Source organism: Sceloporus undulatus, chromosome 7, assembly GCF_019175285.1.
Source record: "Sceloporus undulatus isolate JIND9_A2432 ecotype Alabama chromosome 7, SceUnd_v1.1, whole genome shotgun sequence".
Lineage (NCBI taxonomy): Eukaryota > Metazoa > Chordata > Lepidosauria > Squamata > Phrynosomatidae > Sceloporus > Sceloporus undulatus.
This window is the reverse complement of record NC_056528.1, coordinates 35,378,919-35,392,605: the sequence shown is the minus strand read 5'-3', so window position 1 is coordinate 35,392,605 and position 13,687 is coordinate 35,378,919. Positions and strand designations below refer to the sequence as shown.

The 13,687-nt window shown below is 40.1% G+C and overlaps 1 protein-coding gene across 6 annotated transcripts in view; it reads right to left on the bottom strand.

Moving 5' to 3' along the window:
* Positions 1 to 13,687, bottom strand: part of AFF2 (AF4/FMR2 family member 2) — a 436,989-nt gene that overhangs the window by 196,664 nt on the left and 226,638 nt on the right. For 5 of the 6 annotated variants that reach the window (XM_042478423.1, XM_042478422.1, XM_042478420.1 and 2 more), the window contains exon 4: positions 2,930 to 2,974. The exons of the other annotated variant lie outside the window; for it this stretch is intronic. In XM_042478423.1, coding sequence (XP_042334357.1) covers positions 2,930 to 2,974 — 45 coding nt within the window. The remainder of the gene's footprint in view (positions 1 to 2,929; positions 2,975 to 13,687) is intronic. 6 annotated transcript variants of the gene reach the window in all.

The following is a 13,687-nucleotide window of genomic DNA, read 5'->3' as shown; positions in this document are numbered from 1 at the left end:
ATGAGATTTGTTCCTTGCCGACCTGGTGTTACAAAGGAGCAAAATAAGGGTCTGTGGTATAGTTGGGATGAATCCTGGGAGTTATAGTTTAATGTGCCGGCTATGAAAGCCTTCGACTTCACAGTAAAAGTCATGTCAAACTTTATTTTTGCAGTGTGGCAGATCAAGTTAATTTCTTCCTCCCTCCTTTCCTCCTTTTTATGCTGCAAGATACGAACACGGCTACTGCTTTTAAAACTATATTATAGCTATTTTACAAGGGAAACTTACAACAAAACATAGAGTATTTATACTTAATATTCCAGCTGGCAAGCCAGGCAGCATTTCTTGGTCAATGGCCATGATCCGTTGACCTAGCTTTGTCTTCTTCCCACATTTTTAACCCACCCCCTCCCAATATTGCTTGTTTTTTCTGAAAACCCTGAACCTTTTTGACAAGCTTCCAGAAAGCTTCCCCTTCTGAGTGGGTGGTATTGTTTGGACTACATAAGGATTGTGGTCAGATAATGTTTTTTCTATCAATGATTTTTTATGTTCTCATACCCTCCAACATTTCACAGAACAAACTCAGGGCACGTATGGCCAAGCAACATCAGAGTGTGGTCAAGATGGTAGAAGTTATCAATAAGGAAGGACACACAAGCTGGGAGAAGTTGCAGCAGTTTGCTTTTGCCTGAGCCTATTAGGAAGAGCAATATTCCATCCCCTCCTCTCTGAATTAATTGAGTTCTTTAAGCTTATTTTGCAGCTTTTGAAGTAAGCTGAGGGCAAAGGGAGGAACGGAAGGAGGAGAGAAAATTAGGCCAAAGGATAATGAGGAGCTTGAAGTTGTGATGCACACCCAAACTGCAATCCTTTTCTACGACGGGAGGCGCCTGGGAGTTTTTATCCTATGGCTGCCACCTGGGTTTTGTACTGTGAGTAGCGTGGTATTAACTCAGGTCCAGGCGTGTCCTTTTTGGATCAAACAAGTAAAACTTATTTACAAGAAGGTTTAACAGTGTTGTTCTTAATATGATATCTTATGTAATTGTTACTTTCTACTTTGTTACAGTTACCGTTGGTTTTATAAATCTTTAGCTAAATCACCAGCTCTTTATAACTAAGATTCACTCAGTCCTTCTATTAAGTTCCTCTCTTAAACTTAGACCTAACAGCCACCAAAGTTAACACTCTCCCGCAGGATATCACACTCCAGCCACTCCCTTTCCAAGAGTCCTGGAAGTCTAACAGTAGGGAGCCCTTTTCCACTCAGACTCTACTCCTAACCGTCCTTCTCTATCCTGGAACCCTCACTCTCTGGATCCCAAGCCCCAACTAACTATTCCCTCAGGAACTCCTGGAACTCAGTCCTCTCTTGGACTTAACTGACCCTCAACTGTCAAATCCCAACCATCTCTCTTCTCTAACAGCTTGGAATTTTAAAAAGTCCCAACACACATCCTATTGGCTGGTCTTCAGCTGCCTTCTGATTGGTCAGTCGGGTGTTCTATGCACCACAGAAGTCACCTTCCAAGATTGATGGAGGAACATGATTTGAACTCAAGACAGCATGACCCTAACATTGTGTCTGTTGCAGGCCCTCCAGCCTCATTTATTTATTTAAGATATTTATATCCCACCATTATTATTATTATTATTATTATTATTATTATTATTATTATTACGCTTTATTTATATAGCGCTGTAGATTTGCACAGCGCTATACATACAAACAATAAAATAGATAAGAGTAAACCTGTCCATGGCGTACAATCTAACAAATAATAGCATAATACATATAAATAATACATAACAATATGGGAAAGGGTTCAATAAAACAGGCAACAAATTAAAAACGTCAAATAGCAAATAATAGTCATGCGATGCCTGGGAACGCTTCTCTGAACAAGATCTCAGGGTGGCATGCTGGTCATGTTAATGTAATTCAATTTAGAACAGTTTTAAAAATGTGAACAGTAAGAAGAACTTAACCAATTTAAAAACACATTTAATGTTTAAAAGAGGAGTATGGGATGCCCCCCACTTATTCAATGGGTTAGGGACTGCAGCACTGTCAGAAGCTAGAATTGGTAGCAAAGCAGGATCCAGGTAGTGAACATCAAGGATTTACAGTGGCTTGCATGTGCTACTTGCAAAGTCTCTAAGGTCCAAAACACACTGCAGAAATAATCCAAATTGAGACTGCTTTAACTGCCTTGGCTCAGTGCTAGGGATTTCCTAGCACCAGTTTATTGTGGCACCAGAGCTGTCTCACAGAAAAGGTTCAATGACCCACAAACCTACAGTTCCCAGGATTCCTTAGCATTCATTCATTCATTCATGGTATTTATACCCCGCCCTTCAGCCCTAAAGGCTATCAGAGTGGCTTAGAATTATTATTTTTAATTAGACAGTTCCCTGCCCTCAAACCTAACATTGAGCCAGGGCAGTTAAAGTGGTCTCGAATTGGATTATTTCTGCAGTGTGTTTTCAATCAAAATTGGATTGATGGCCCTTCCCACCTCTCAGCTTGCTTTACAAGCAGTGTGCAGTCAGTCTGAATCAAATCTCTGTAGCAAGAAGAACTGACAAAAGAGTGGATCCCTTGTCAGATTAATGGGACTCATCTTTAATTTGCAAGTGTCAAAAAAGCGAGTTGCCCTATAATGGGGCATCGAAAGGTGCAGCTTTTTTTTCTGTATTAATGGAGTTTAAAACTACATACCAGTGCAAATCTGGGCAAAAATGTTAGACTCCCCCTGCAAGGCTTTAATAAAATGCTATGTTTTAACTTAGCACCAGAATGAAGTCCATGTTGGCACCTGTTGGGCCTCTAAAGGGAAGGCATTCCACTATTGGGGCACTGCCCTGTTACATAGCCTCGTTTAGTGTATTGCTCCCTTTGGTGGGACCCAGGGGAAAGCCACACCTGGAAATATTAACTTACCCGTAGTATTTCCTCCACACAGCTGGAGTCATTGGGAAGAGTAACCTAGAATGGAGAAAACGAACTATGTAGTCAATCTGCAAATAAACAGGCTTTACAAATAACATCAGCAAGAGAAAGTATATGATATAAGAAAGTCATATTTAATCAAAAGCACACTTCATATAATGCAAAGCATCAGAATCTGGCTTCATCTATACTGTAGAAATAGCACAGTTTGATGCCACTTGGAGTGTTGTAGCTCCATTTTATGGAATCCTGGTATTTGCAGTTTTACAAGCTCTCTAGCCTTCTCTGTCAAAGAGGGCTGCTGCCTCACCAAACTACAAATCCCAGCATTCTGCACAATGGAATCATGGCAGTCAAAGTGGTACCAAGATGCACCATTTGTACAGTGTAGATGCACCTGGAGTTTTATTTATGATGAACATCACTTAGTACCACTTAAGGAGTAAGTCACATTTAGAAACAATTTAAATTTCCCATTTCCAAAGTCTACTTGTATAAACTGTAAGTGGTTTGCATGGGAAAAAGCAACAACACTTCATTCTAATTGCCACTGGATGGTAGTGGTGGATAGTAGTGAGATTATATTACCTCTCCAAGGCTGAGGCTGTAAAACAAGTTGAACTTCATTTTGTTCCAGCCAAAGACGTCTAGATTTCCCTGGATTTTTACTCGCTGTCTTTCAGTTACATTTCTAATTAAATCGCTTTGAACTATTGATGCCAAGAGACATGTCTAAATGTATTCCCCATTAAGGTCCCTGGACTTCCCTGTGATGTGAAACATCTCTTTAGATCTGTGTGTGCTTACACATTGCGCTCCTTAACCGCTCACTAAAATGTAAGGAAGAGAGACAGATTTCCTAAAAATAACTCACTTTCTATTTGATTTATACGTCACATTAATTAAATTCTACATCTCCAGCCGTGAACAGCCCAAATTCTAATGCAATCTAATTAAAGAAAAGTAGGGAGCACACACACCCATCCACAAGCAACATACACACGCACACAGACACAAAACAAACTGCTGGAATTGTAACACAGAAGTAACTGTTTAGCCTCAAATTAATGAGGCGCTCTGCTAAGCAAGAATGTCCATAAATCCCTAATGAGAATTTTAAACACATTAAAACTTCCTAATACAAAGTGTTTGCTTTTGTTTTTATCCAATAACAAATAAGCCAATAATTTTATGCCTCTAAATGACACTATTAACTGTCATGGAATGTTTTATTTGACAATCGCTCCATTCAAATACAGTAAAAACCAATTAATTTGCCTGCTGTGAAATGTTTCACGATCGCTTTTATGTGGCTTCCCTCTCCCCCTACTTTAAGGAAATGTAAATAGGAGGGCAATGGAGTCGTCTGGTTTTACTTTTAAAAATACACTGTAATAAGCTATAGATTTTCTATTCAGGGCGCATTTCAAATGAATGGTAAGATAACCTCCAATTTTGGGAGGGTCATCAATCACATAATGTCACCCTGATAAGTAAGGAATGTCAGAATAATCATTTTATGATGGGTGAAGTAGTCAAATATTTGAGATGTGATCACGGCAGAATTACGGCTCAGCTCTCCTTTAAAACGGTGGCCAGCAATTGAGTGCTTAACCTCTTCTCTTTGGCTGCCAGTCTCAAGAACTTTTTCCCATCCTCCCAAAATACAACACTGATCCCTGGAGGTTAGTTTTTAGAGCAAGGCACAACCTTCCTTCTCCCAAACCCTGTAATACTCTTTCTCTCAAAGTAAAAATGGTGCTATTATTATTAACCTTTATTTATAAAGCGCTGTAAATTTACACAGCGCTGTACATACAATCTTTTTGGTTAGACAGTTCCCTGCCCTCAGGCTTACAATCTAAAAAGACATGACACAAAAGGGAAGGGAGTGGTGGTGGGGAAAGGGATGAGGTCCAGCAGTCTTTTCTACCTCTGAGGCCTGGACCAAGGCAGATGGACTGGAGGGAGGGCTTGGCTTCTTCCAGGCAGGCCTCTTGGAGCTAGCCTGCCTCTCTTGGTGCCATGGTGGAACTTTTTAGATCCATCATCCCCAAACTTTGGTGTTTGATGTTCTAGACTTCTGCCAGTTTGGCCAAAATCCAGGAATTATGGGAGCAGAAGTTCAAAACGTTTGGAAGACCAAAGTTTGGGAACTGCTACTTTAGATGGACAAGATGGTTGGGCAGAAAGTCCAAGGCTCCTTGACACTTCTTGGAATAGGCCAGGGATCAGCAATTGTGGATTGCTGGGGGTCTAACTTAGCTCCTCTAGGAAACGTTGGTGACGTGGACCATACTACAGTACACACACACACACACACACTCCCAAATATCCTCTAGAGCAGTGGTTCCCAAACTTTATTCTTCCATGTTTTTTGGATTTCAACTCCCAGAAGCCCCAGCCAGCTTGATCAACATTCAGGACTTATGAGATCTGAAGTCCAAAACATTTGGAAGACCAAAATTTGGGAACCACAACTTTAGATGGACAAGATGGCCATGCCAAAAGTCCAAGGCTCCTTGGCACATCTTGGAATTGGGCATGGATGGGTAATTGTGAGATGCTGTGGGGCTAAACTACCCCTTCCAAAAGATATTGGTGGTCTGGACCAGACCACAGAAATATTTTTGTTGATCCCAAATACCCGTTAGAACAGCGGTTCCCAAACGTTGGTCTTCCAGGTGTTTTGGACTTTAGCTCCCAGAAGTCCCAGCCAGCTTGGCCAACAGTCAAGAATTCTGGGAGCTGAAGTCCAAAACATCTGGAGGACCAAAGTTTGGGAGTCACTGCAATAGAAGGAGAGGGGGCATTTTTGCTATGTCTTTAGCTCCCTCTGATCATCTTAGGAAGAAACCTATTTTACAAACAGAAAATGAACAGAACTCACCTCCTGTTTCCCAATGCTACATATTCTATTATCTTGTACTTTTTACCGTCAGAGCAGGACACAATTGATCTCCCTCCTACTGAGCTGCATACTGGGCTGCTCTGAAAAGTTTGATGTCAAAATTTTGTTAGAGGATATCTGTCCGAATGTATCTTTATTAGTCGCTAAGTTCCTGTAAATGGTCATTAAGACCAGAGAGAGTGAAGTATTAAAAACTGGCCGGGATACAGGTAATGTATCATAAGAACAATTCAATCATATTGTGGCAATTGGGAGGCATCTAACGAATGTGTAATTATATTTCTCTTATTGCCATTCAATTTTATATTTACATTTGTAGTGTATTTCATCCACCTATATTCTACATTGGCTGGTTTATTTTATTTTTTGCATTTAGTGTAGTAATCTTACTGTCATAATGCTTAACATGTAATTGCTTTTTATTACTCATTCTAAGCTTTGAAAAGTATGGAAAGGCATCTTGTGGCACATTTGGGAAGAAAGATGTTGGTAGCATGACCTTTGGTAGACATGAGCCTACTGAAGTCTATGAAAGCTCATGCTGCCAACTTCTTCTTTCAGTTAGTCTCAAAGGTGCTACAAGATCCCCTTGTACGCTGATTTTCCAGACTAACATGGCTATGTCCCTGAATGTTTTAAAAGTCACCTGTGGCATTACTTGTTATATTAAACTCACTGATTTTGTAACATTTTTTAAAAATATAAGAAAATTACATAATAGTTTGAAAAAAATCCCGTCAAAATGACCCCTAGGAAGTATTTTTAAAAAGTAACCAGACAGAAGGATGTCCCTCTTCCCACTGATTATGTAACTTTGGAAAAGGAACACTGCCATTCCCTTGTTAGCAAAGTAGCTTACTTCATTTAGTTACTTTTAAAATGTTATTTCCTAGCTCTGTTGAAATGTTCTGCAATAGGACCATAGACCACCTGAATGGAGCTTATAGGCTACAATTTAAGAACCTCTGGGCTAAAGGAGACATTGACCAAAATCAACAAAGAGTCTTACATCAATTTAAAGACTAACAAGTTTGGTTTGGCTTGTGTGGACTCTAGCCCATGAAGCATCTACTGAAGTAGACTGAAATCCAAGAAAACCCATGCCAAATAAAACTGAGACCGTGGATATCGGCTGTCAACAGACTCTCTGTGGTTTCTGCTGCAACAACCTAACACAGTTTAACACACCAACCACCTTTGAAGCCCTTTTCTAACAACACCAATATTTTATCCAGAGACCAATGAATAATAAAGAAGAGAAAATATGGTCTGGCTTTTAAGATTTTGATGGAAGTCTCAGCCTATTTGTAGATAAACAGAACTGACTTGGCAAAATTGGAAGGGAAAACACAAGATTGTAAAGATCACTTTGTACGTAAAAGTGGGCCAAATCCTGTTGCAAGTTATGGACCTTATCACATTAGTGAAATCCCATTTAGAAATGGGATCTAAAGTAAATTTAAATTTAAAAAAACTGCAAATGTGGGAAGTTTTTCACATGACGTTCAGAACTTCCCTTTTACTAAAAGGGATTTGTTATTTGGTGAGGCATTAAGAACTGTCTGACAAAAACATTCCAAATATCACATAAAACTACAAATGCAAGGATGAAGCTGTGGAAGTCAACCTAGCATCAAAATACTACAACTATGTAGTATGAAAGAGACCTGTGTAATGTGGAACATTTCACAACACTGTTGCATCCTACAGAATTCTGGGTTTTGTAGCTTGGTGTGGCACTAAAAACTGTTTGGCAGAGAATTCTAAATACTTGATAAAACCACAAATCCCAGGATTCCATAGGATGCAGGCATCACAGTTAAAGAGGTATAAGAAATGTATTAACTGTGTAATCTGAAAGAGACCTAAGTAATGTTAACCAGGCACTTCATACCAGCAACTTCACTTACAGATTACCTGGAAGCAGGGGAAGATATTCACTTTCCTTCTTCAGCCTCTAATTCTGTGAACATTTTAAGAAACTAAGTTCCAATATCAGAGTAGTGGGCAAGATCTTTGGCTGTCATAGTATCCATTGCCCATCTATCCATCAATGAATTGGGAGGATTTATTCAGGACTGAATCCCTTGGCCTGTGCATAATTGTTGCTGGACCAGCCACAGAAGACCAGCAGTTCTTTCCAAAATCTATTGAGGATGGAGTGCCAAGTAGTTCTTTTTTGGCACAGAAAAGGCGTGTTCACCAGACATGAGACTGTGACAAATCTAAGATCGTAAAAAGCTCTTTGCAACTCTATTAGAAAAGCTTTCCAACTGTTGGGCTGTTCAGAGACAGATCGGTTTTTAAGTGGAAATCCCATTTATATCAAAAAGAGGCTTCAGCTGGCAATGTCTCTCTTTTCGCTGCAAAACTTTGAAAAATTGGCTGCAAACGGCAAACCAGTTGCTACAGAGACATCTCAGTGCAGCTGAGGACCATTAAAAAGGCCAGGCAATGCACTTAGGCTCTCTTAATGCAGCCTACATTAACTAGCCACTGTCTGTTGAAATTGTTCCGATGGGCAAATACATTTGATAACGGAACTGATACTTAAAAAGGTATGGCCCTATTGGTGTATGTTTCTCTGTGTGTGTATGTGTGTCAGCTTATCAGGCACCTTCTGTTTTGATCCTTCCTGGCAAGACATTGTGATCAGTAGATAATTTTAGCAACCATAATGCAAACAAGGTAACATCTCCAAGCTGTGATCATTCCACCTGCAATATGGGAAGAATAATACTGACCACCTTGTGGATCATAGGGACTATCTCTGATATAGTGGCTTTTGGGAAGTGAGATGCTAAGATTGTCATCTTCCCATCCCTCCGCTGAAATACATTAAATCCCTGAACAGGGGAGGAGACATACTCTGTCTTTTCTGAGCAACCATGTATTTAAATGCACCTAAATGCACATTAGAGTGTAAAGTAGGGATGGGCAACTGCCAAGAGTAAGGGGAAATCAAAGGCCCCCTACCCCCATTTTTTAATTTTTTGTTTCCATGTGCTAAAAATGGTCCATCACATCCATCAAGAAGTTAACTTCCAATTTATTTCCTGCTTTGAAAAAGGTATTTCCTGCATTTCAGATTGCCCAAGGGGCCAAAACATGTCTAGATTGCCCCCTGCATCCCTTAGGATTTTAGGGTCCAGCACTTTGGATAGCTCCTTTAAAGGTTTAAAGAAGCCCTGGTGGCGCAGTGGTTAAATGCCTGTACTGCAGCCATTCACTCAAAACCACAAGGTTGCGAGTTCAAGACCAGAAAAAAGGGCCCAAGCTTGACTCAGGCTTGCATCCTTCCGAGGTCGCTAAAATGAGTACCCAGACTGTTGGGGGCAAATTAGCTTACTTGCTAATTAGCTTACTTGCTGTTCACCGCTATGATCTTTGGAATAGCGGTATATAAATAAAACAAACTATTATTATTATTATTTAATGTAAACTCAGGGCAGCTTCATTGCCCCACCGATATTGGCATCACCAGCTGCCACTGATTGTACTGCCATTATGTTTCCAATTTGCTTTTTGCCTATTGCACACACACTCTCTGGGCTTTTCAACAAGTGTAAGAAAATCAACTATATGGAAGAGGAGTGGAAGAAGAGGCTTGAAAAAAGATCAGACTGCACCCAACTCCTAGAATCTGCCACTGCCCATGCTGTCTAAAAAAGGAACTTTTCACAGCTTGCAAAGTGACACAGGAGGTTCATTTCCTGGAACAGATGCAAAGGTAGTGGGAGCTTTGATAGCAATGACTGGCATGGAAATTAGGGTCCATGCAACTAAATCTTCATCCGCAGAATGCTGTAGGTTATGTGCCATTAAAATGGATGTGCAGTTAGTGGCCAGAGTGTTCCCATTGGGCTCAATTAGATCAGTTGCTGGGACAAGCCACTAGAAACTTCTGAGAGCCATGCACACCTTGGAGAGTCAGAAATTCTGTACCTGGCCTGCAAACTCACAGCCTCGAAGCATATAAAAAGTTCATGCGGTCAGGCACATGAACTGGCCCAAAGGTTTGCTTATGAAGCAAAGCTAGGAAACCTATTTATTAAAAGTAATTTCTTCCCACCCCTTTTTACAGTTGGACACTAATTTGCCATTGTTATTTGATGCACTTTGGATAACCTCTTTATAAAGTTCCACCTAAAACCTGTGGATACATTGTCCTATAGATATGGAAGCAAGCCATCACCTGCCACTGGATAACTCATGAAATTCCGTGTTTAAAGGCTGATTACATTTCTATTACCTTTAGTTGCCTTCCAAAATAAACAGGACTGATAAGAGAATGGAATAGAGCTTGAAAAAATGCTGCCAAAAGGTCTATATAAAGTTGTGTTATAAAACAAACTAGGAACCTTACTCATCACACCAATACTTCCTCCTTGCATCCTTTTTGAAATGCAACTTTCAGTTGCAGCTTCTTGTTTCCATTTCAGTGGGCCACTAAATCTGCTCCAGGTTTTATTCTGAACAAGGGAGAATTCCAGGTTGTTGGGTTGGTGCTTTGGATATCTCCTTTAGTTAAGACTAAAACAGATTCCCTGATCCACTGACCTGAAGGCTACCAGCTGCTAAGGATAACATCTTGAGACATTAATCCCCAAGAAAAGTCACTCATTACAGGCAGGTGGATTACTTTAACTCATTGCTTCCAAGTTCCAGTGTTTGGCAGAAATGACTGTATGCTGACAGCAGAAACAAAGGGGAACTCACAACAATCCTGCCATTCAAAGTGTTAGCATTCCAAATGTGTAAAATCTATATGACTGCAGGAACCATTCTTCCCTTAAAATTGATTATGGAGGCCAAATGCAGTAAATCTGAAAGCTCATCCTATATTTTCCTTATTTTCCTTCATCTCTCTTTAACCAAAGTCCAAATGTAGACAAGACCAGAAAAAATCTGGGTTTCGGGTGATCACCGGCATCTAAATTAAAAAAAGGTATTGAGGTGTGCTTAAAGCAGATCCCAGCTGATATCTCAGAGCATTTGAGGTAATCTTTTCTTTTTCTTCCTCTTCTTTATTTTTTTTACATCTATCACCTAATCCAATTTTTTTAAAAAAATAAAAAACACACTGGGGTTAACACCACCTGACACAGCTTCACTTGTGACCTTTTTCATCTGTCAAAACAGACAGATTTTTATCCTGCAAGATTCAACCCACCGCCTCCAAAGGTGCCGTGCGGAGCGTTAATCCATTCCACTAGACAGCCATTGGAATTATAATTCAAAGTTCAACTTCCTTTAGCATTTCCTGCTGAAATATTTTTGGCATCCCGGGGCAGAAAGTCGAAATCTGGTTTCCTAAACAGACTGTATCTAGCGCTTCCTATAAAAGTTGGACACGAAAATTCCTTATAGTTAGAGAGATCGGCAGATGCTGGATCTCATTAATTTCTTTCAAAGTAGCTGATGCTCACTTGGAGAACCTTTTTCTTTTACCTTAAGATTTTGATCTGCTGCTGGACCACATCAAGAACAGACAAGAGGAGACATTGATATATTAGGCAGCAGGAGATACTTCAGGGAAATTCCCAATAGCTATCTTGGCAGACTTTTCTATTTCCATTCATTTTGACTGATGCCATAAACTGAATGAAGCAGGTCTTGTAGGAACATCATGGACATGAATCTGCTTAAGCTCAGCTTGTAAACGGAGGCAAGGTATCCTTCCCCAGACTTGCAAATACATTCACACACAGAACTAAGCCAGAAACATTTCTAGTCTCCAACTCCAGAATCAGAACCCAAGATTCTCCATTGAACCTGAATGATGGGAAATTCAGGCTAAGTAATAGCAAGTCCTTTCCCCAAACAGGGCATAGTTAAATTGTGGAATTTATTGCCAGAAAACATGGGGATGGATGTCAAATTTGCAGCCATCACTATGTTTTGTGGCAATGAATTCCACAATTTAACTATGCCCTGTTTGGGGAAAGGACTTGCTATGGTAAGGGTGAATGTCTATTTTCAAACCACTCTGTCTGAAGGGCCAGCATGTTGCAGTGGTTTAAGTGTTGGACTAAGACTCTGAATGACCAGGGTTCAAATCTCTGCTCAGAAATCCCAGAATTCTATAGTTTTATTGAGCTATGGCAGTTAAAGTGGTGACAAGCTGTATTAATTCTGAAGTGTAGATTCAGCCTACATTTCACTCTCTATTTTTATTGCCTTAACTCCATTCCATCCTTCCCCTATCTCACTTTTTAATAGACAGGGCTTTAGGTTATCATATCTTTTTCCATACATTGCATAGGCTGTGATGGGATTTAACCAGCTTCTCATTCCACACCACCCATTACCCAAGGAGCACTGGTCATCCCAAGGGATCAGTTGCGCACTGAATGCAACTCAGCTAATATGGAGGTTGAAAAACAGTGCGACGGCAAGGAAGCTGCAGTTGCATGCATAGCAAGAATGTGGAGAAGATTTGCAAAGTTTCCTGTTCTTGACAAAAGGCTGTCTCAACATGTCAGAACTGGCTGCCAAGAAACTGCCAGGGTTCTTGCCTCCTCCGCAAGGGTTCTTGCCTCTAGTGCAAGAACACCAGATATAAATCTTGACTTATTTTACCCACATATGCAAGCACAAACAACATCAAACCCTGCTTCTGCCATAGAGATTATAAGACCTGTGTGTGTGTGCCTTTGATCTGCAATAAGTTGGCTTATGGCTATTCCATGAATTTCATAGGGTTTTCTTAGGAAAGGAATGCTCAGAGGTGTATTACTCCTCTGCCTACAACATCTGCTATTCATTGGCAGTCTTCTATCCAAGTACTAACCAGGATTGGCTGAGTGATCTAAAACACTCCATCCCATGATTCTAATTTTTAAAGGTCCATGCAAGATGGCAGCAAGTTCAGCTACACAATTTGTACAATGTATATATTTTGCACAAGTCTGAATATATTTATGTATTTTGCAAGTCTGAAACCTCTCACTGTCATAAAATATCTTGCCTGTCTTATGGGGTGAGGAGAAAAAAATGTTGCTGTTCCTCATTTTTGTATACATTCTAGCTGTTACTTTTTCATCATAGGTACATCCTGAAAGATGGTTGCATTGCTCTGCAAGAAGTAATCTATCAGTGTTTGAGTACATGAATATAATAGCCATAGTCTCCTACATAATTTTATCTGTTTTGAAATCATTTCTACATTGCTCTCTGTTTTTACACTCACCTTCCATTTCAAGTGTAAAATTCACAAAATGATTGATGGTTCCTTTTTCAGAAATATAAACACACATGGATGTGAATGGATGTTGATGTGTGCATGCACATAGGAAGAAATACACATTGACTGCATCATCAGGAAATGTTACAGTTGTACTTGGCACACACCGAAAGTTGGAAACCATTTTCACTACTTTCAGACTCTTGATGTGAAATGCTGACACAGTAGTAAATGACAACTGGCACTAATATTTCTGATCACTTCATTTCTTTCAGTTGCAATGTTTCGATCTTTTGCAATGACAGTATTTATGGAAACAACCATGTCTCCCAGAGAAAAAGTGAGCACCTGTGTGGGACCAGAACCCAATTCCCCACCAGACTCCCCCTCCTGAGGGCCTTATCCTCCATGGCAAGCCCAAATATCACACTTTTCCTCTGTAGACCCTCTCAAAATGAAGACCATCTCCATTTTGAGAGGGACTGCAGCATAAAGTTGAAGTATTTGGGAGTAGTATTGAGATGTTTGTAGGGGGTTGGTGTTGGCATTTTAACCTATGTCTTTGGGGGACTTTCTGTATCTTTTGAAGGCATAGGTTGCACAAAAATCATGCCAATATATTTAAGAGCAATTTTGGGCAGTTGGGATTTAT